Source organism: Neolamprologus multifasciatus, chromosome 5 (assembly GCF_963576455.1).
Source record: "Neolamprologus multifasciatus chromosome 5, fNeoMul1.2, whole genome shotgun sequence".
NCBI lineage: Eukaryota > Metazoa > Chordata > Actinopteri > Cichliformes > Cichlidae > Neolamprologus > Neolamprologus multifasciatus.
In genome coordinates this window covers 35,020,322-35,044,885 of record NC_140443.1, presented here as the reverse complement: position 1 = coordinate 35,044,885, position 24,564 = coordinate 35,020,322, and the positions used below count along the sequence as shown (strand labels likewise).

At 41.4% G+C, this 24,564-nt stretch overlaps 1 protein-coding gene across 2 annotated transcripts in view; it reads right to left on the bottom strand.

The window, feature by feature from the left end:
• Positions 1-24,564, bottom strand: part of fbln2 (fibulin 2) — a 93,332-nt gene that overhangs the window by 41,274 nt on the left and 27,494 nt on the right. For both annotated transcript variants that reach the window (XM_085161055.1, XM_085161056.1), the window contains exons 3-5: positions 2,996-3,119; positions 969-1,098; positions 163-343 (exon numbers count right to left, since the gene is read on the bottom strand). In XM_085161055.1, coding sequence (XP_085017181.1) covers positions 163-343; positions 969-1,098; positions 2,996-3,119 — 435 coding nt within the window. The remainder of the gene's footprint in view (positions 1-162; positions 344-968; positions 1,099-2,995; positions 3,120-24,564) is intronic.

Sequence of the window (24,564 nt, the reverse complement as noted above, 5' to 3'; positions counted from 1 at the left end):
CACAAAGGCTCTGAAACTTTCTGTCATAATTAATACATTTTTTCACCGCCCACTTCCTTTGCTTGTTTTTTATTATACATAATATAAGTCCTAGCACGTGCAAAGTGCATAACATACGTGTTTTGCCAGGTGGAAATCGACTGTGCAGTGGGTTACAGATACCTTTCCTGGGAAGCGCAGTTGGTCTTGGCTTCTGCTTTCTCCTCAACAGGCTCAGAGCATCCCCTTCCTCGCAGCAAGTGAGGAAGATGTGACCGCATGGATAGCCCAGGTGCTGGTGGGCGTCACAACCCCGCCCTTCACTGCGAACACGTAAGCCAAGCACGCAGCAGCTGCAGCACACCTGCCGGTCGGCACAACAATAGCATAGCCTGTTAGGAGAGGCTGTCTTTCACGTCTCTAATCATCACCTCACTTTATGGCCCTCTGCTTTTTGCTGGTTAGTAAACATCAGCATGAAAGAGAAACAGATGAGCAAGCCGCTTTATCGCACTGCACAGGACTTCAGCTGCGTCATGTTTTGTAAAGAAAACCACATGTTAACCTGGTTTTTGCAACAATCCTCTAAAACCCAGCAAGCAGAAGACCTGATACAGGAACATTTAACTCAGGTGGATTAGCCACAAGGTAAAACTCAACTACTTAGAAACGAGAAAGTGTTGCATTTCAAATTAAGGCTTCAAATTCGACATTAAAGATTTTAATTTAAAAGCTTTTGCAGCTGTTTTCTTCAAATAAGTCAAAATTCGAATGTGGTTTAAGTTCAGGATTCAACCGGCAAATGCAACTTTCACTATGTTATTGTGACAAAAAAACAACAACATAATTTTCTCCCCGTTTCTGTTAACAAAGCAAAACAAGAGTGAGCCTCTGGTCAGCCAAGTGCTTGCTTCATGGAGACCTTGGTGGATCTGTTCACCATCTGTCATGACTCAACTGCCTTCCTGTGAATCTTCCACTGTGTGTACCTGATAGGAGTCATCTAGACACGAGTCCCGCTCGTCCACGTCACAGCTGTCTCCACCTCTGGCTGAGGTCACGCCTAGTTCACACTGTCTTTCCTTCACAGAGCTGAGACAGCACTGCTTCTGTGCAACACTGGAACACACACACACACACACACACACACACACACACACACACACACACACACACACACACACAGCGAGTATTTTAGCACTTTCTTGTGCTTCATATTACTCCATATGTTAAAAGTAAATTATACGTTATGCATATTAATGTCAACTATATAAATAATGGAGACATAAACAAGTTAGTAAAAGTGTTTCTGAGGTCACAGTGCTGTCCTCATAGACTTCTATACAACCAGATGGCTGTTTGTACGGAGTTGCAAAAAGCGGCTTTACTTTTCAGCCATCTTTTATGACCGTCTGATGTTACACAGAAGAAAAACAGTGTGCTCCATATAACCCAAGCAGCAACTCCTTATAAATTTTTATTTCTGTTCTTTGCCGTGAAAGAAACATCATCCATGATGAATTTACTGATGGTCAATCCTGTGGCTCTGATGTTAACAGGTTAATCCTATCCCCCTGAAAGATGTAGCTTCCACGTATCTGTGGTTGTTTAATGGGAAACTCGTTCCTGACAAGTTAACGGGTTCAGTCACTTTTTTGGGATCAAGAAAGTCCATTTGATTGACAAATGAACGTGTGGTTTCACAGGTAGATATGTCTCTTTCTTGTCAGATGTGTTTATCCGATCGTTCAGTCTGACGTCACTAGCCGTGTCTGGGCCTAAACTCTGCTGCAGGTCCATATATCAAACGATCACTGTGGCATTACTGAGAGTTGAAAAACTGTCTAAAGTCTTTCATCTTTAATAAAATGATCAGTGTTCTGCTCTACCAGGTGTAACAATTGAGTTTAACATCCAGGCATCCATGAAAACGGAATTTATGACATTTAACGGAGTTAGAAGTTAGCAGGAAGTTAGCTCGCTAGCTTCTATCTAAATACAATATAGCATGTCCTGACTGCGGGGTTTTGGAAACAAATTAAAACGTACAGCTCTGTTATCACTTCCAACATAAATGAAGACAGAAAACTAAACAGCAGTGACGTTTGTAAGGTTACTGAATTTGGCTAGCTGGTATATAATGATGTGCTACGTGACTGCTAGCGACACAGCTATGTTAGCATAATATAAACAAGCTAACTTTTTTTTCCACTCGATAAAAGTTAACGTGAGTGTTCTCGGTGGTCAGGAACAAATGTAATCGCATGGCAGGATGCTGTAAAAGGACCAAACTTCAGCCAGGAGAACAACTGAGATAATCCATCCACAATACGAGGTTAGTCATTCATATACTGCTGCATGGGCTGGGCTGTAGCTACATCCTAAGGTTTTAAAAACTGAGCTTAAATAAATGATTAGCGGTAATAAAAGCCGAGGGAGGTCAACAGTGATCACTGACTGTTTTAGGAGCTTTTTGAGATTAAATAGAAGAAAAAACATAACATTAAACATGTTAACAACACCATAGCCATATTAAACGCAGACTACTTTAGGCCCGGAAGTAGGATTCGTCACGTCATCACTTAATAATCGGATAGATAGAGAATGTGAAAAAGCTCATCTCAACACTTCAAACTGATGACAGCGGTCACAGCAGCTCACTATTTTTACCATTTCGTTATTTGTCTATGATAAATCAGTTAAATCAGCTATGATGGTATTCTAATATAGTTTATATAAGACAGTGTGCAGTGGTTACAATGTTATCAACATTTAACTGCAGTATAATCAAAACATCTAAATTATAAAGGTAATAAAGGTCATTTTTGCACTAAAATTTATTTTCTGTGGGGCAGTGTAGGAAATGGCAGCAATGAGAGTTCAGTTATCCTGACTGTAACTCATACTTTGCATAATGTGCAGCACGATGAGTAAGTAGTTCATGTGCAGTTAGTGTACAGCCGCTACCACAAAGAACATTTGTATAACTAAAAATTCATACTCTCATGTTACTTACCTGCAAACAGAGACGTTGTCATTAGTGAGCAGAGGCATGTTCTTGCAGTGACCATTTTCAGAGGCCCATCTCTGGCCAGCAGTGCAGCAGGTCTGCAGCAGGTCTTCAGAGGACACACCTGGATCTGCAGACAGCAGACATGCAGGTATGCATATGTCAGCACACACATGACTGATGGAATAAAAACAGTTCAGCAGTATTCAGCAGTACTCCACATGTGTGCACAGCTACGCTGTATGGAGCAGACAGAAGCCCAAAGAGAACGGTGAAAACGTTAAGCTGTCTGACAGAAACATTTAGTAGACTGCAGCAGCCCTCGACGGTGCCTTAAAGATTTCTCCAGCTGACTAAAGAGGTACAAAATACAGTAGAGCATTTTATTACTGGATTTTTTTTCCTCTTTGGTCAGGTCTTGGATAACCTACTCAGCTATACAGCACAGTTTTAAAAGCTGAATGAGAGTCCTTTGGTGGGGTTGTGAATATATACAGGACTCCGGGCAGTGTGCCAGAAGATGATGAGATTTTCTTTGCCAATAGCATATTTTTCCCTGACTGCTATTATAGTAAAAACTAACAAAAACACTATTTGAGAAGGTAGTACAAGAAAATCCATAAAGTATTTTAAGGAAAAGATTTGAAAGCAATTTTACTCTTTTGTGTCATTTTGATGCAAATATTTCCAAAAGGTTTTATCAGTCTGTGCCTTTCAGAAACAAACAGGTAAAAGGACGGACCACTGTGTGATAAACTGCAGAGACACGTAGAGAAAGATGCTTTAAAAGTACATTTTTGGAACTTTTTTCAAAATACCATCAACAACAGACCTAAATTTGAAAGAAATCTCTGTACACGTGACACAAAACCATAGAGAAAATTAAACTTTGTAAACTCTGGATGACTGGTTGATGCCTTTGATGTTTGTTGTAACACCTCTCGTCAGTGATCAGTGGATCTACACATGTTAAAACCTTTCCAAGATAAAAATATTTCTGAACCAAATCCAGAAAAACTCCCACCTTCTGTGAGCTCATTAAAGTGGCCTGAGGCATCTTTCTTTAGAAGCCAGCATCTGTGATGGTTTAGAGGATATGCTATGGGTAACGTGCATATCTAAGAAGTCTCCATTAATACTAGCTAATGTGTCCGAGTTTTTGAGCACCACATGCTGTCATCCTACTTTTTCTGGGGAGGCTATGGTTGTTTTGGCAAGACAGAGTTAAACCAAATTCTGAAGTCTTCTTCTCTGCTTGGCTTCTCCCTCTTTTGGAGAGTCCATTTTTGGATTTGTACCACATCTATGATTTGCCACTTTTAAACCAGAGGTTTTCTAATGAAAGCGCCTCTGACTGGAGTTAATAAAATCAAATAAACAGATAAAAGTCAGGGCCACAAGCTTGTAGTTCTCTGTGTTTGGGCGTGAGGATCAGAGATGTTCTCTCACGCAGAGCTGATTCCCATTGAGCATGGCATGATGGCTCTGTAAATTAAATCAGTTGCAATCCTTAACTGGCCATTTTAGTCATTCAGTGAGAGAATACCAAAATAAAATCCCAGTAATGGCTCCTCTTTAAAACCGTCTCAATTGCCATCCATTTAGTCAGAGGAAAAAAATGTCATAATTTCAATGCCATCAACTGAAGGAAACGAGCATAGAATGCATTTGAAACCAGGAACCAATTAAATGCCCACAATTGAATGAATGCATTTCATATTTCTAAACATCACAGCAACAAATTACTATCGATGCTCAAAAGAGGAAGAAAAAAAAAAGCTCAATTTGTTGCCATTTAGCTGATTGCAAGCAAAGATTGTCTACATCAAGAGGATCCTGATTTGGCAGCCACTGATCAATGGCCATCTCTGCCACACCGCAAGCTCCCAACAGAGACTTCAATGCCCCCCTCGACCACCACCTCCCTCCAGTGAGCATGTAACAGCAAGCCTGGCTGCTCTGTGTGAAGCTTAGTTGGGGGATGTACACACCATGAGACAAACTGCTGTTGCTGCCTGGCACTATAGAGAGCCAAGAGCTCGTCAGCCTCACCATCGCCTCCACGTCAGTCCCCAAAACCGTCTCACCCTGCTGCTTTTATCCACATATTAGCATGAATGCTCAAGCACACACACACACACACACACACACACACACACACACACACACATCAAACTTCACTCAGTGCCCTTTGAAGAAAAGCCACTGACAAACAGCTTTTGTTTTTCAACTCAATAAACCTTCTTTGGCTTATTTACAGCACACAACATTTGCATATTCTTCACACTCAGGCCGCTGTGAAATGAAGCTTTGTTTTATAACTTTGAAGACAGGAATATAATTTGTCAACAACAGCAAAAATACATTTACAAAAATCAGCAGTAAAAACAAAAGAATTTTAATAACGTTCACACTTTTCTATGCACAAAAGCGTGTAGGCATTAAAAATGAGTGCTTCACACACACACACACGCACACAGCTAATTACATTTCACTGTCTGGATTTGTGCTGAAACATGAAGCTTATTTCTCGTAATTAAAACCAGCTACATCAGAGAATTGGCTCCACAGAGTCAAATATAGCAGTTTGATAAGATTTAGCCATCTCATGCATGCATGTAACATCCACCATATTCACCTCAAACCATAATTGGTCTGAAACTGTGCTAATCCCATTCTGCACGCTTGTACATTCGTAAAAAAAAGAAATAGTTCCCGGGCTTCACTCTGAAATTCTATTTGAATTCACTCGCCTGCATTCAGCTTCATCCCAGTCCAACATCTTTTAAAGCTTGATAAAAAAAACTTACTGTGCATAATTTATAAGTATTGACATTAGAAAACAGCATTCACTTGTAGGATGCTTGAAAGTAAAAAATGGCTTCTCATTTTTTTCTCCAAAACATTGTCATTGTTAAATCTGTGAGATTTTACTGTCAGATGCACAAATGTCTTCTAAAATCTGTTAAATCAGTTTATTGTTTTGTTTGTTTGTTTTTTTCAAAAATCTCTGTCTTCATTGGGCACCTGCTTAAACTGTGTAGGCTACATGACAGTATTTCCATGGCCGTGCTCTTACTCTACTACTGACAAACAAAATAGTCGATTTACTGAAATAACTGAATAATTAATTCATGGCTTAAATAAGTTATGAAGCAAAAACAGTGGCTGCAGAGCATAATAAATTACACATTCACCTTACAAGTGATTCATGTTTGATTCTAGGCGGAGACACAAAGAGAATGCTGTGTAAAAATCTGCCAATTAAAACATGTGGAACCACCAGCTGTTGCGATGCTTTGTAAATAAGGAAACAACAATTTTTTATTTTTTTTTTCATTAAGCGAAAATGTTACAAAAACATCAAAATAATGGTGCAATTTTCTTAAATGTGACAATTCTGGGCTTCTGTCAGTGTATTACAAGCCCTGTGGCTAGCCTGGCCCCACTGTATTTAAGCACACGTGGAAGGCATTCAAAGAAGGACATCAGTAACATCAACCTTTGATTAATCAAGTCCTGTTGTGAAGCTTCAAGTTGAGCATTTTGGCCGACTGAGACTCTCTGGGACACAAAATGCTCTTAGGCTTGCATCTTGCCAATAATTAATGAAAGAACATGCTGTTTATAGCTTTTAAGTCTGTAAATCATTGAAGTCCAAAGGTTATTTCCCCATAGATTTGCATATAGGGCTGGGTATCGTCACTGATTTCTAGAATCGATTCAATTCCGATTCACAAGGTCCCGAATCGATTCGATCCACGATTCGATTTAATTCGATTCGATTCGATTCACTTCGATTTGAATCTGGGAAATTTTGACAGTCAGAAATATTATAATTCAGATCATTACAGTTACATATTTTTGTATCTATAAAAAGGAAGCTGACACACCAAGACTTTATCAAAGGTGTGAGCATCACAGCAGATGCCTTTGTGTCAAAGTAGCTGAAGATAAAACAGAAAAACATGAAGGCGATTTTCCTGGCCTGGGATTTTATAAAAATATTCTGCAGTACATCAAAAACGAAAGAAAACCATTAATCAACACATGAACATTACCTCTGAAGTTACAGCGGTTTTATTAGAGACACAGCTGAGCGTTTTGCATTTTGCATAATTCTAAAAAGTTTAAATTTGTTCAGTATTGAACGGCAGAAATTAGGTTTTCTTTTCGGAAGTATATAAAACGGGAAAAAAAACCATTGGCCGACAGCGCTGTAAACAACGGTAGACTTGTGCGTAACAAGCAAGCGAATAATGCAGAAAACAGTACAGAGAGAGAGAGGGGGAGAGAGAGAGAGAGAGAGCTGTGCATCGTGGTTGAAGCAAAACAGTAAAAATAAGAGTGAATACATGACGATGTTTATGTGAAGTGTAGTTTGGATCTTCTTTTGCTGCTGGTTCGGTCAATATTGTTTGGAGAGAGATAAAACTAACAGCTTTAGAATCAGCGCATAAAGGGCGTGAACACAAAGCGCGGACCCGCCAACAGATCAGAATCAGCGAGCTGTCGGCTTTCAGCCCCGACCGTGTCCGTGCGGTCAGGTGAGAAAGGCGACATATCACTGATTCTGATCCGCGGGCTGCGCTGTGTGTTTAAGTCTTTGTGCAGAATCCGTGTTCCTGCTCTCATTTACTGTCTTAGCTGTTTGGTGGTTGTTGAAGTTTTGTGAGATTTCACCTGAGATTCTGGCATTTCGGGCAAAATAAATTTATATTAAAAAATCGATTCAGGATTTTAATGAATCGATTTTACGTTATCCAAGCCAGAATCGATTTTAATCGATAAATCGATTATAAAAACCCACCCCTATTTGCATACACTTACACTCTTACACTCAGCTTTCTTCACCACGATGGACCAGTACATCTGAACCACTGCAGCCGTGGCCCCAATCCTGTCAGTGTCTCGCTCCCTTCTCCTCACTCATAAACAAGACCCCGAGACTAAACTTCTTCTTCACTTCAGTTGGGTACTCCACCCTTTCCTGGCTGAGTATCATGGCCTCAGATGCGGTGGTGATATTTCTTATTCCAGCTACAATCGGCAGTGAACCGGTCCAGCGAGAGCTGGAGGCCACCAACTGAATTACATCAGCAGGCCTTGGACCGGTACCGGTCCGTGAGTCGTTTGGTACCGGGCCGCAAGAGTTGAGGCTCAGGTGTGAAATGTATGGTAAATGTTCAGGGTTTTTATTGGTTTTCAGCGTTATTTTGTTATCGTTTTTATCGTTTACTCGGTTTTCCTGGGTCTTTTCACGTGTGTTATGAATAAATCTTATTTTTTTCGGTACGGGTACTAGTTTTATTTTGTTGTATTTTTCTGCGACACCTTAAAGGCCGGTCCGTGAAAATGTCGTCGGGCATAAACCGGTCCGTGGCGCAAAAAAGGTTGGAGACCGCTGAATTACATCATCCGCAAAATGTAGAGATTAAATCCTGAGGCCACAAAGGTGGAGGCCTTCCCACTGCATGGCTATGCCTAGAAATTCTGTCCACACAAACTGTTAAAAGGATTGGCGACAGTAATTCAGACCAACACTTCACAGCAGTTGTACAGGGACTAAAGGGCTCATAACTGTGGGCCAGATTATATCTTTCAGCAGGCCTGGGAATCTCTATGTGTTTCCTTGGATAAGCTGAAGGAGGTTGGATGTGAGGAAGAAGATGGATGATGGACTGATGGATAGATGTTCCCTGCCTCATTTAAGAATTTTAAGAATATTTTTTCATGTAATATTTCTGGATTATGTACGATACATAGTGTATAGACATGCAAAAAACATTATCCAAACCTGAGTTTGTATACAGACATTCATTGGGGCAAGTGGAAGGCAGCATAATGTCTCACTGTTATCAAAAATATGTTCTAAGAGTTCCTGCCAAAAGCCAAATATGATTTTCAGATGCAGGGTCAGATGGAACTTAACAGTTAAGAGTATTAAGACTATTATAGCTCAAAACCACACTTCTGTCAGTCCCTTTTGTTGAAATAGTCAGAGCAGCTGCTGAGATGGCAGTGCTGCCTTGCCTATCAAACCAGCTGGTCATGTAGCAGATGGACTGAAAATAAGAGACATCCGTCCACCTAAGGAGATCCCACGGGGTTTGTCTGGACAGATTAGCCCAGGCTCACACAGCTCACCCATCATTACTTTGTCTGGCCAAACACAGACCTTGCCACCCACCCACTGAGACACAAGTGAACCCATCTGCACCACCTGAAAACAAATGACAACAACCAGTGATTGCGTGATGTCATAAGTGTCTGCTGCTAATGTGTCAGGAGTTTGGATGGTCTAGGACAAGGGTCGGCAACCTGCGGGTGGTTTGGGAAAATAAATGAGAAGTATTTAGCTGAAGTGTATTTTATTTGTGTTTAGTTCTTTTTTTAACTTGTAGTTCTAATTTGGAAGATTGTTGTGATTTTGAAATATAAAAATAAGATTATATTTTATTATTTTTCATCGCTCAAAATAAGCGTCACACTCCCGGAAGCCGGTGTACCCGCCGAAACGCCGTGCATTTATCGAGACTTCCAACCCCAGGTCGGCCAATTATGGATCTTCGGATCCACATTATGTCAGCAGCTGTTCTCCACCGTGAACTATGTTAAAAACAAACAGCGTCACGCCTCACAGATGACAGCTTACAGTCCTGCGTAAAGTCACTTCGTACAGCCCCGATTTGCAGACGCTGTGCGCAGAGGTTCAGGACGATAAGTCTTATTGTAAACATATCACAACAGACCTGACGATGTTTCCATGAACATGCTTTTCAGCATCTCTTTACTGACCACTTTTCACACACGGTTGCTGTACGCACACAGCCGGCTGTAGCTTTTCAGCTCACAGTCCGACACATATCAACACAACAGCATACATGGCACAGACTTTAAGGCGGCGAGGCGTGATTGCGGGTGCCGCTCAGGTGCGTCCGACATGCAGCGGCGCTGCAGACCACGCCCCGCCACACACATTAACCAGGTAAAATACATATTTAGACAGAATTTTGCAAATATCTATTTTTTTTTAGCAGCATAGTGCTTTTTTTTTCCAATTACTAAAATAAAAGTCAGGTCAAGGCTACAAAAGCCCAAAGGCGATATAACAGTTTTTGTTTGCTACATGGATCATTTTAGTTCAGCTTTCCTTTTTGTTATATTTCAGAGTTCAAAATGTGTTAATTACATAAATAAAATGTAATTTTCTCTGTAGCACTTCATGGATTTCATAAGCAACACACCTTAGTTGCTCTGTGGATTCTTTTAAAAAGCAGTTAAAAACTTTTCTGTTCAAACAAGCCTTTTGTTGATCTACGTATTTTATATTCTTTACATTATTTACATTTGATCTTTTACATTGTGTATAATGTCTATTGATTGTATTGTTTATTTTAATATTTGTGTACAGCGCTTTGTGACTGCCTGTCTGTTAAAAGCGCTTAATAAATAAACTTTACTTACTTACTTTAGTCGTTCACACAAAGCATAAAGGTAAAAAACAATATAGTGTTATCTTCATTTTGATGTCAAAAAGTATTTGCGGCTCCCAGTGTTTTCTTTTGCGTGGAAACCGGGTCCAAGTGGCTCTTTGGGTGTTAAAGGTTGCAGACCCCTGGTCTAGGAGCTCATGAAGTGATATATTTAGTCACTATATTTATATTTAGTCATCATGCAAATTCATGGCTCCCCAGAAATATCAGCCAGTTAGTGCTGATCACTGACGGAGCCAGTTCACGCAGGTAAAACGAGCCGCAATGTATCAATACATGCCAACATCCTCGACTGAAATATTTCCCATCTTCCCCTCTGCCTTGTCAGTGCCGCTGCTGCCCAGTCCCAGCATTCACCTGTGGGCCACAGGGATGTTTATGAATCATTTCTCAGTTTCATGGGTATTTCCAGCAAGTGATGAGCCCAGAGCCTCGACACCAAACACTATTTGTATTTTTGCCGCTATAAGAAATCACATCAACATTAGTTGTCTAACTTATTTTCAGTATATTTTTTTTTAATTCTAAAAAAACTATACATAAGTGCATGCACTGAATATGGCTTAAAGGTGCATTAATTTATATTATGTGAAAGGGTAGTAGCAAACCAAATAACACTCAAATCAGCAGAACTTCCTCACTTTCTCATCGCGTCTGAAAAAACGTCACACAAATCCAGCTCAAATGCTCGGGTTTCTTAATAGTTGCAACTGAACGATTTAGAAAAAACTTGCTACCTGTACATAAAACATAAACATAACATCATCTTCTAAAAGTATCACTAGTTGAATTTAGGAATTTAAGGCTGTGTTTCTGTCCAATTATAGAATAGAATAGAATAGAATAGAATAGAATGTCTTTATTGTCACCATATAGTTGTACAATGAGATACAGAGCATCTCCTACTCAGTGTAAACATGCTGGGGGGGTCAGTTCTGCAGCGCTATATATATATGGACAGTATTAACATAGGGAAAAAGATATATATATATATATATATATATGAAATGCACAAATATACAAGCCGTTTTTTAAAAAAATGTAATAAATAGTGTTGTGTATATACAGTTGAGTTATTGCACATAGAATTGGCATTGCACAGTGGTGGTCCATAGAGGAAGTGGGAAGAAAAAAATTGTGTGTGTGTGTGTGTGTGGGGGGGGGGGGCTGTGTTATGTGCATGTGTGAGTTCAGGGTGGTTATGGCTTTGGGGAAGAAACTGTTTTTGAGTCTGTGGGTTTTTGTGCTGATGCACCTGTAGCGCTTCCCTGAGGGAAGCAGGCTGAACATGTTGAAACCAGGGTGGGAGCTGTCCTTGATAATGTTTGCTGCTCTGCTGAGGCAGCGGGAGGAATAAATGTCCATCAGGGAGGGGAGAGGGCAGCCGATGATCTTTTGTGCTGTCTTGACTACACTCTGAGGACTCTCAGGAAGTGCAGCCGCTGTTGGGCCCTCTTGACGACCGCTGAGATGTTGTCTGTCCAGGAGATGTCAGCAGACATGAGGACACCAAGGAACCGGAAGGTGTGGACCCTCTCCACACACTCCCCGTTGATGTAAAGGGGGGCCAAGTCAGTGCGGTGTCTAATGAAGTCAACAATGGCTCTTTGGTTTTCTTAGTGGCTGTAGCTCAGGTGGCAGAGCAGGTCAGCCACTAATCAGAAGGGCGGTGGTTCGATCCCGGGCTGCCTCCTGGCTGAATGCCAAATATCCTTGGGCAAGATACTAACCCCATGTTTGCCTACTGGTGGTGGTCAGAGGGCCCGGTGGTGCCAGTGTCCGGCAGCCTCGCCTCTGTCAGTGCGCCCCAGGGCAGCTGTGGCTACAATGTAGCTGCCATCACCAGTGTGTGAATGACTGAATGTAGTGTAAAGTGCTTTGGGGTCCTTAGGGACTGAGTAAAGCGCTATCCAAATGCAGGCCATTTACCATTTTCCCATTTTAGTGTTCAGTGCCAGGTTGTTTTCTGAACACCATGCTGCCAGCTTCAGGACTTCCTCTCTGTAGTCTGCCTCGTCTCCCTTTGAGATGAGTCCGACTACCGTGGTGTCATCAGCAAACTTGATGATGAGAGTGTTGTTGTGGGTCGGACTGCAGTCGTGGGTGTAGAGAGAATACAGGAGGGGGCTCAGCACACAGCCCTGTGGGGAGCCAGTGCTCAGTGTGCGAGTGTAGGAGAGATGAGGGCCGAGTCTTACAGTCTGGGGCCGGTTTGTGAGAAAGTCCTTTATCCAGGCACATGTGAGAGGAGGGAGGCCAAGAGTGACCAGCTTGGTGATGAGGATGTCCGGGATGATTGTATTAAAAGCTGAGCTGTAGCTCTGCCGCTGCTCTAGGTGACTCAGCACAGCGTGGAGGGCTGTGGCGATGGCGTCTTCTGTGGATCTGTTTGCACGGTATCCAAACTGGTGGGGGTCGAATTCTGGGGGGAGGTAATCCTTGATGTGCTGAAGGACTAGTCTCTCGAAGCATTTCATGATTACCGGTGTGAGGGCCACAGGGCGGTAATCATTCAGGCTGGAGATGGGAGACTTCGTCAGCACTGGGATGATTGTGGCTGATTTTAGACAGGATGGGATGGCTGCCTGATCCAGTGAGAGGTTGAAGAGTCTGGTGAAGAGGAGGGTGAGCTGGTGTGCGCATGCTCTTAGTACCTTGCCAGGTAATCCGTCTGGACCGGCCGCCTTCCTGGGGTTCACTGCTAGGAGCACACGTCTGACATCGTGCTCCGTTACAGTGAGTGGAGCGGTGCAGGAACCAGGTGAGGGTGAGGATGGGAGCAGGGCTGAGGCAGATGAGTGCTGCTGTTGTGGTGTTTCAAAGCGGGCGAAGAAGCTGTTTATTTCCTCTGCCAGCAGCAAACTCAGGTTTTCTGTTTTCGCAGTGCTGCCTCTGATGATGTCTTGCATTCCCTGCCACACCTCCCGTGTGTTGTTGCTGGACAGGTGGGACTCGATGTTTCTTTTGTGGTCTGACTTTTTTAATCCCCCTTTTCAGGTCAGTTCGAGCAGCCCTGTACAGAGCTCTGTCACCTGACCTGAAGGCGGCATCGCGGGCTTTGAGGAGTGAGCGGACCTCGCTGGTCATCCAGGGTTTTTGGTTTGGGAAAACCCGAATGCTTTTGTCCACAGTCACATTTGCAGTACAGAACTTGATGTAGTCCAGTACTGATCCTGTGAAAGTTTCTATAATTCCTATATTTACTCAGTTTGAAGCTCCATGTTGGTCTCCACCAACCTCAGAGAACTATGTATGGTGTTTCAGCTGCTAAATGCTCCTGTTTGTTCATCAACCAAACACCACTGTTTGCACCCTTTGATACTCAGCAGCTACTGAACATTTTTCGGCTACCTGTTTGATAAACTAAAATGGGAAAGTTGTGCGATTGTAAAACAAAAACAAAGTAGTGAAAGGTGCTAAATCCTGTCATTAAGTAAACTAGTTACTGGTTACTGGCGATCTTTGCCTTCACTTCAGAAAGAGGCAGATGAATCTATTGATGCTATAACCCCGTTCCATGCGGCGCCCGCTAACACTACGCTCTGCATAAAGGCGACATGCTAGTTGCTTTGACGAAACTCTAATATTTCCCATAATATTACCACATATTCTGCATTTATACCAATCTATGGAACCATTATGTTTATTATTGACAATCTTTTTTTTGTCAATAATAGTTTTTCAAGGTTAAACATTGAAATTTCTCTCTTTTGTTACACTTGCACTTCTCTCCCGTAAGATCAGTCTACTTTCTTTCTGATGCGCAGTAGAGTCCAGAGTTAAAGGTGAATGTGGGGCAATATAAAGAATGTGAATAATAGAATAAATATTTAATAAAAGCTGCCATGCTTACCAAGTGCACAGTACATTTCTCTTAATAACGCCATAATAAATATTTGATTTACTGTCTAGAATGTTTAAGTAGCTTAAATGAACAGTGGCCTTCACTGACCAGGCACCACTGAAGTGTTTAATCCAATACAATATAGTGATTTCAGAATCACATTAAGCCCTGAATCTTCTTAATTGTTCATCATGTATGACATTTATGTTTTCCACTAAAAGTACCCTTATAGCCAGAACATGCAAGAGGAAACTAGCCCCTGCCTACAGACTTCTCTTAAGTCTGTAGGCAGGGGCTACCACAGACGATATTGGGAACATCAGCAGCGTTTTACTGGGAGTAGTTTGTCTGGGCAACTTTTTAAATACATTTTTTATGGGAAAAGTGATATGTTTTTTTTTTTTTTATTGATTAGCATTCAAATATCTCAGTGAAGACAGAACAAAGATTTACCACAAAGCAAGAAAGCATGAGACAAGGCTAATCAAAAGGTATTGGCTGAAGCATTTGCTTATTACGCCAACCCTTTTAACAAAAGATCTTTTAGCATGCAGCTCCTGTACACAGGGCTCGAAGCAAATAATACAATTCAATTCAATTCAATTTTATTTATATAGCGCCAAATCACAACAAATGTCGCCTCAAGGCGCTTCATAGATACAGAGAAAAGCCCAACAATCATATGACCCCCTATGAGCAAGCACTTTGGCGACAGTGGGAAGGAAAAACTCCCTTTTAACAGGAAGAAACCTCCGGCAGAACCAGGCTCAGGGAGGGGCGGCCATCTGCTGCGACCGGTTGGGGTGAGAGAAGGCAAACAAAGCAAAAACAAAACAAACAAACAAACAAACAAGAAAAAAACAAAAAAACAAAAAACTTTCCACCTTAGTAAGTAACTACATCAAAGCAAAAGAATCAAGAGGTTTTTTTGTTTTTTGTTTTTGTTTTTTTTTGCTCTTTTCATTCTTGATATACAGTGGGGCAAAAAAGTATTTAGTCAGCCACCGATTGTGCAAGTTCCCCCACTTAAAATGATGACAGAGGTCAGTAATTTGCACCAGAGGTACACTTCAACTGTGAGAGACAGAATGTGAAAAAAAAATCCATGAATTCACATGGTAGGATTTGTAAAGAATTTATTCGTAAATCAGGGTGGAAAATAAGTATTTGGTCACCTCAAACAAGGAAAATCCCTGGCTCTCACAGACCTGTAACGTCTTCTGTAAGAAGCTTTTCTGTCCCCCACTCGTTACCTGTATGAATGGCACCTGTTTGACCTCATCATCTGTATAAAAGACACCTGTCCACAGCCTCAACCAGTCAGACTCCAAACTCCGCCATGGCCAAGACCAAAGAGCTTTCGAAGGACACCAGGAAAAGAATTGTAGACCTGCACCAGACTGGGAAGAGTGACTCTACAATAGGCAAGCAGCTTGGTGTGAAAAAAATCAACTGTGGGAGCAATCATCAGAAAATGGAAGACATACAAGACCACTGATAATCTCCCTCGATCTGGGGCTCCACGCAAGATCTCATCCCGTGGGGTCAAAATGATCATGAGAACGGTGAGCAATGATCCCAGAACCACACGGGGGGACCTGGTGAATGACCTGCAGAGAGCTGGGACCAAAGTAACAAAGGTCACCATCAGTAACACACTACAACGGCAGGGAATCAAATCCCGCAGTGCCAGACGTGTTCCGCTGCTGAAGCCAGTGCATGTCCAGGCCCGTCTGAAGTTTGCCAGAGAGCACATGGATGATACAGCAGAGGATTGGGAGAATGTCATGTGGTCAGATGAAACCAAAGTAGAACTTTTTGGTATAAACTCAACTCGTCGTGTTTGGAGGAAGAAGAATACTGAGTTGCATCCCAAGAACACCATACCTACTGTGAAGCATGGGGGTGGAAACATCATGCTATGGGGCTGTTTTTCTGCCAAGGGGACAGGACGACTGATCCGTGTTAAGGACAGAATGAATGGGGCCAAGTATCGTGAGATTTTGAGCCAAAACCTCCTTCCATCAGTGAGAACTTTGAAGATGAAACGAGGCTGGGTCTTCCAACATGACAATGATCCAAAACACACCGCCCGGGCAACAAAGGAGTGGCTCCGTAAGAAGCATTTGAAAGTCCTGGAGTGGCCTAGCCAGTCTCCAGACCTCAACCCCATAGAAAATCTGTGGCGGGAGTTGAAAGTCCGTGTTGCTCGGCGACAGCCCCAAAACATCACTGCTCTTGAGAAGATCTGCATGGAGGAATGGGCCAAAATACCAGCTACTGTGTGTGCAAACCTGGTAAAGACCTATAGTAAACGTTTGACCTCTGTTATTGCCAACAAAGGTTATGTTACAAAGTATTGAGTTGTATTTTTGTTATTGACCAAATACTTATTTTCCACCCTGATTTACGAATAAATTCTTTACAAATCCTACCATGTGAATTCATGGATTTTTTTTTCACATTCTGTCTCTCACAGTTGAAGTGTACCTCTGGTGCAAATTACTGACCTCTGTCATCATTTTAAGTGGGGGAACTTGCACAATCGGTGGCTGACTAAATACTTTTTTGCCCCACTGTATATATTTTTCTAATACTCTATTTTTAAACATATTTTTAAACAAGGAAAATGAACTACACCTTTTTAAATCACTGTCATAACTATTCCACAGGTTAACTCCTCTAACAGAAACACATCTCTGCTTTATATTTGTCCTTATCTTGTTTTTTTTAAAGAAATCTGTTCCCCTTAAGTCATATTGACTCTCTCTGACTTTGAACAGCTTCTGAGTACTGGGGCAAAGCAAGTTATTTTGTGCTTTATACATCATCTGTGCCATTTTATATTCAACTAAATCATAAAATTTCAGGGTATTCAGATTAATAAACAAAATGTTAGTTGGTTCTATATAGTTTGATTGGTTTATAATTCTTATAGCTCTTTTTTGCAACTTGAAAATAGGAAGAGTGTTCGTTTTATATGCATTACCCCATATCTCCAGACAGTAAGTCATATATGGAAGCAACAGAGTACAATAGAGTGTGTATAATGATTTTTTGTTCAGGACATGCTTTGTTTTATAGAGAATAGCAACGGTTTTTGACATTTTTGTTTTCACATGGTTTATATGAGACTTCCAACTCAGCTTATCATCAATTATCACTCCAAGAAATTTATTTTCGTACACTCTTTCAATTTCAATTCCATTAACCCTGATTTTAGATACATTTTTCATTTGTCTAGTGCCAAAAATAATCAATTTTGTTTTCTTTATATTTAATGATAACTTATTTACATCAAACCAGTTTTTTAATATATTTAACTCCTTTTCCGCTGTAGTCAGAAGCTGTTCTAGGTTTTTACCTGAGCAATACAGAGTGGTATCATCAGCAAACAATACACATTTTAACAGTTTGGAAATGCTACATATGTCATTTATGTATAATATAAATAATTTAGGGCCCAGCACAGAGCCCTGAGGAACACCACAAGTTACCTTCAACTGCTTAGATTTTACATTATTGAATTCGACATATTGACATCTGTCATCCAGGTAACTTTTCATCCACTTGTATGCTAACCCTCTTATGCCATATCTCTCTAGTTTATTCATTAATATAGAATGATCAATCGTATCAAACGCCTTTTTTAAGTCTATAAAAACACCAACAGTATATTCCTTATTATCTATAGCATTAGATATCCCTTCTACAAGTTCCATCACTGCCATCGAAGTGGACCTTTTCACTCTAAAGCCATATTGGTTATCACTTAGGAGATTATGCTTCTCAATATATTTATCAAGTCTATTAACAAATAACTTTTCTAAAATTTTTGAGAACTGTGGGAGCAGTGATATTGGCCTATAATTGGTAAACTGACTTCTCTCTCCGTTTTTATGGATTGGAATAACTTTTGCTATTTTCATTTGTAAGGGAAATACACCAGTTTGAAAGGACAGATTACAAATGTATGCGAAAGGTTGCACTATATATTCTATAATACTTTTAACTAATATCATGTCAATACCAAAACAGTCAGTGGACTTTTTATTTTTAAATGTCTTCACAATGTTAATTATTTCTCTATGAGTTACAGCACCAATAAACATGGAGGACACATTCTGAGTAATATGTTTATTTAGGTCGTTATTATTTCTTGACTCTGGAATTTCTTTTGCTAAATTAAAGCCAACATTTACAAAGAAATCATTAAATTCATTTGCAATGTCTTTAGTTTTATCAAGCACAATATCTTTATCTTTTTTAAAATAATCTGGATAATTCTTATTTTTTGAGCCCTTTTTGATTATACTATTTAATATCCTCCATGTTTCTTGTGTGTTACTTCTACTTTGCTCCAATAATTTGTGGTAATATTCTTTCTTACTTGTTCTTATAATATTTACTAATCTATTTTTATATAACTTGTACTTTATTTCAGCATCTTTTGTCCTCTGTTTTATGAATCTCTTATATAGATTATTTTTCTTTTTACATGCATCTTCTATCCCCTTTGTGATCCATGGCTTATTTGATCTGTGATGCTTTCTAGTGATTTTCATTAAAGGACAATGTTTTTCATATAGTGAAATTACAGTTGATAAGAATGCATCATATGCACTATTTGAATCTTCATTTGCAAAAACCTCATTCCAATTGTGTTCCTTTAAGTCCACCTGGAGGGCAGCAATGGCTCTTGTTGTTCTAAGTCGTATCATATCAAATATTTGATTCTTTTGTTTAGTTTTAATCCCAAAATAATTTTGAAAAATTGCAAAAACAGGAAGATGATCGCTTATATCAGTTATAAGAAGTCCACCTACTATTTCATGGTCAATTTTATTTGTGAATATATTATCTATCAATGTAGCTGTATCAATTGTTATTCTACTTGGTTTTATAATTACAGGGAAAAGGGAGTTACTATACATTGTATTTATGAAATCTGTTGTTTTCTGATGTCCATTTGGGTTTAGCAAATCTATATTAAAATCACCACAAATTATTTGCACTTTTTTATCATTTAGGTTGCTAAACATAGCAGCAAGTTTTTCATTGAATGTCTCAAGGCATGAACCTGGTGTCCTATAGATGCAACTTATAATTATATTGTTAGCTTTTTCAACATGGATTTCAATAGTGACACATTCCAATACGTTATCTATGGTGCTTGACATACATTCAATCAGACTACATTTCAAAACTTTATCTACATATAAGGCAACACCGCCTCCTTTTTTATTCACCCTGTTCATTGTAAATAATTCGTATCCTTCCAGTCCCATTTCACTAATTTTCTCATTATCGAGCCATGTTTCTGATATTGCAATTATATTAAACTTTTTTAACTTACTTAAACATTCTGTAATTTTAGAAAAATTTTTATACAGGCTTCTACTATTGAAATGTATGACCGACAATGCATTTGCCATTTTAATATTCATATTGAATTGGTCATCCGTATAGTACTCACAAGTATTATTGGTGTTATTGTAGAAGTGGGTATCTGGGTCAATGTTACTTTCAGGGTCATGCATGTTGTGCTCTGCATAGTTAAACGTTTTGAAGTTCGTTTTCTCAGCGTGTGTGGCAAAATAACCACCTTGACAGTCCTTTTCATAATCAAATTCTTCCTCTTCAATATCTCTGAATGGAAACCTATAATCTGTGTCCAAACTTGTCATTTATGTGTTTTTGTTTTTGTTGTTGTTTTTTGAGCCGTAAGGCCAGAAACACTTTCCATACCCATTGTTCATTATCCAATCGTCACTTTTCCAATAGATTCCAGAGCAGATTCCTGATTATTTATATTGCTCTAAGTCTTTGAGTTCTCTTATCATCACAACTTTCGCTTCTTCGGGATTGCCATTTAGTCTTATCATTACTTTGCAGTTCCTCGTCCATGTCGCTTGTATCTTATTTTGTTTTCTCAGGCTGCGTGCCTGTCTTGCAATTTCAGCAGTCTTTTTCGTTAAATGCTCATTTAAATACACACCAGTCCCTTTAAGCTTCTTACCCTGTTTCAGTAACTCAATCTTTGTTTTGCGACTCACAAACCGAAGAATAATTGATGGCTTTGTTTTACTGTCTTTCCTGGGGAGCGTGTGGCATGCTGCAATATGATGGCTCTGAATACTTACATTCTTCGTTTGAAGGAATTTTATCACTTGCTGTTCAAGCGTTTGCAGCTCCTCTACCAGGGCATCTTCACCATCTTTACCTCCCCCAGCTGTTACTCCGGCGTAGGTTCGGTGTTGCGTCTCCAGTCCACTTATGACTAAATCATCCATTCTTGTGTATTGTTCAAGGTCCTCGATTCGCCGTTCCAAGTCGTCTATTTTCTTGTCCTTGTCCTTTATGAGGTTTTTTAGTTGTTTTATTTCATCCATTAGGTCATGTAGCATACCTTGTTGTTTAGCCACTTTGCTCAGTTCATCAGACATGAAATTAAGCGATTTCTTAATCTCCTCCAACTCCTCTTCAACTCCTGGGTTTGCTCTTTTAGGCGGCATTTTGAAAATGATGAGATTTGTATTTCCTTGTGATGGCCCGTTGAAGTCACTGTTGATTAACTTGTTGGTTGAGCCTTGGCCTAGTGGCTGCTGGAAGAGCCTGGGCCTAGTGGCTGCTGGAAGAGCCTGGGCCTAGTGGCTGCTGGAAGAGCCTGGGCCTGGTGGCTGCTGGAAGAGCCTGGGCCTGGTGGCTGCTGGAAGAGCCTGGGCCTGGTGGCTGCTGGAGGATCCTGGGCCTGGTGGCTGCTGGAAGAGCCTGGGCCTGGTGGCTGCTGGAAGAGCCTGGGCCTGGTGGCTGCTGGAGGATCCTGGGCCTGGTGGCTGCTGGAAGAGCCTGGGCCTGGTGGCTGCTGGAAGAGCCTGGGCCTGGTGGCTGCTGGAGGATCCTGGGCCTGGTGGCTGCTGCAGGAGCCTGGGCCTGGTGGCTGCTGGAAGAGCCTTGGCCTGGTGGCTGCTGGAGGATCCTGGGCCTGGTGGCTGCTGGAAGAGCCTGGGCCTGGTGGCTGCTGGAAGAGCCTGGGCCTGGTGGCTGCTGGAGGATCCTGGGCCTGGTGGCTGCTGCAGGAGCCTGGGCCTGGTGGCTGCTGGAAGAGCCTGGGCCTGGTGGCTGCTGGAGGATCCTGGGCCTGGTGGCTGCTGGAAGAGCCTGGGCCTGGTGGCTGCTGGAAGAGCCTGGGCCTGGTGGCTGCTGGAGGATCCTGGGCCTGGTGGCTGCTGGAAGAGCCTGGGCCTGGTGGCTGCTGGAAGAGCCTGGGCCTGGTGGCTGCTGGAGGGTCCTGGGCCTGGTGGAGCAGGAGGGTCCTGGGCCTGGTGGCTGCTGGAGGGTCCTGGGCCTGGTGGAGCAGGAGGGTCCTGGGCCTGGTGGGCGGCCTTGGGCTATATCCTACTAAAACAACTCCCCTCTCATCCTAGTATGTCTATGCCAGAGAGACGTTTAGTTCAGTAAGTCAGACTAGCATGCATTGATGGATCATACATCATAAAAGACACCTCACATCCTGGCCACTCCCTGTTTGAACTGTTGCCCTCAGGCAGACGGTACCGGCCAATCAGCGCAAGGACTAATAGACTCAAACACAGCTGTTATCCAACTGCAACAACACATCTGAATGCTACAAAAAAAATGTCCATCACGCCACTCGTGTGTTAATCTATGCACGGTCTGAAGCATGTATGTGGGAATGTATGTGAATGTTTTACTGTTACGTCTTATTAGTATTTTAAGTATTCTATCCATTTTATTTATTGAATTTTATTGTTTTATTTATATTCAGTGTTGGGGAGTAACGGAATACATGTACCGCCGTTACGTATTTAAAATACAAAATATGAGTAACTGTATTCCGTTACAGTTACCGTTTAAAAAGGTGGTATTTAGAATACAGTTACTTTGTTGAAATAAATGGATTACACGGCGGTACTTCCCTGTTTCATATTGTAGCGGGTCAGGACAGTTTGGGTTTTGTTTGACAGCTATGTTCTGTTGTTCCAGGTGGCAGCCTTGCGGTTGGCAAGGTTACAGGGTCATGCTCTCTCTCTGCGTGTTTCCTGGGTAAGAGAGCGCCTGTTGTTGTTGTGCTAAGCTAACAGGCAGAATGCTACAGGTATAGCTCTAAAGAATGTAGCCTCATGGGCAGTGTAGTCCGTGCTGCAGGGAGAATGGACTGCCATACACGTTATGTGTCTGTGAGCGAAGGAGGGAGAAAAAGGAAAAGTACGAGCTGTCATCGAGCAAAAACGAGAGCTGGAAGCATGTAAATATAATAATAACCACTGCAGCCAAGAAGAGAGCCCGACGAGCCCAGTTGTAAGTAAGCTATTAAGACTCGACTGTACACCGTGTTCGTGTTTTCCTCCAAAAACAATAAGTTCTGTTGGAGCAGCCTTTCAGCGCCTCTCTCTGTCTCTCGCTAGCAAAGTTGACCCAGACAACAAAGTAAAGCTAGTTTTCGGCTACGAGCCCGACACAGAACCCACCGTATTAGCCAGAGGTCCCTTTACTACGGTTCGGAGCCGCGGACCTTCAGTAATAAATCACAGCAATAGTACATTCATGTAGTTGTAAACAGCATGATAATATATTAAGTAATCCAAAGTATTCAGAATACGTTACTCTCATTGAGTAACGTAACGGAATACGTTACAGAATACATTTTGGGGCATGTATTCTGTAATGGAATACATTTTAAAAGTAACCTTAACACTGTTTATATTTTGATATTGCTAGGGATGATGCAATGATCGGGGAACATTCTTAATTTCGTTGTACCTGTGACAATGACAATAAAGTTTCTGATTCTGATAACTGATAATAACACCAGTTTATTGGAACCAACTCTGTGATAAAATACTTCAGTAAAACCCGAGAAAAAGGAAAAAGCTCCACGGGTTCAAAAATTGTCAGCATTTTATTCTCTGCATTTTAATTTTCAGCTTCCTGTGGGAGGAAGACACCGCAGCCAAAGATCACACCTGTCGACCATTTCAAACCATTTGTTGGCAGACAAGCCAGTTTTCAATTTCAGCTCAAGAAACAGGTGTGGATTTACATGACAGATTGTGGAAATTGCCAGTAAAGTTGGCGCATTATAGATGAATTGCTGCATCTCTTCAAGGTTATGCCATCAAAGGCCATGACCAACAGTCTAAGACAACCTAAGACATTATTGTGGTCAATGGAGCTTGCAAAGAAAAGCGTCTGGACTTCTTTAAGTTGCTTGAAGACGTTTCACCTCTCATTTGAGAAGCTTCTTCAGTTCTAAGGTCAAATGGTGGAGAGTCCCAGATATAAACCTAGTGGGAGTTTCCCCCCACAGAGGGACAAAAGGACCCCCTGATGATCCTCTAATCACCTGAGCCAAGGTGTGAAACTGGGTGTGGGTCCCAATCAGCCAGAGTTTCGGGTGAGCTCATTGTGAAACCTGGCCCCACCTTATCATGCGAATTCCTGAGGTCAGATGGCCCAGGATGTGAGTGGGCGTTAAGGCGTCTGGGAAGGGAACTCAAAACTGGATTATAGATGGCAGAGAGTTGGTGCCGTAAGCCCCGCCTCTGTTCAAAGATTGTCGCTCACAGTGGACATAGATGCTTCTTTCACTCCTCTTTCAAACCATCTGTCCTCTCTGTCCAAAATGTGAACATTGGCATCCTCGAAAGAGTGACCTTTGACCTTTAGATGCAGATGAACAGCTGAGTCTTGTCTCGGATGAGAGGTGAAACGTCTTCAAGTAACTTAAAGAAGTCCAGACGCTTTTCTTTGCAAGCTCCTTTGACTACGATGAACCTTCACATGTGAGGTTTTAACATGACCACAGTGATACCAACATCATCCTCATTTCTTCTTGGCCTTTCTTCCCACTCAGCTTTACAGGGTCTCATCTGCAAAGCAGAAACTGCTGAGTTCAAAGGCCTATCCTTACACTGAGTCAGAGCTGCGGTTTGACAAAAATTGAAAACAAAAGCCCCGTACAGTACTGTGCTGCTCTGCCTTCCTCGGAGGCAAAGCTGGAAATTCTCTGGGTTTATCTCCAGCTGCTTCATGAGAATTAACTTCTGCTGTTTCCCTCTGAGTATGAGAGAACAGGGCATCTTTAAATCCAAATTCAATGTTCCAAATTTGACCTAAAAGTTTAATTCACTGCCATCTTCGCAGGTCTACATCAAACAGACACAGATGTAATAAACTGCTGCAATACAACACCAATGTGGTGCATAAGCTCT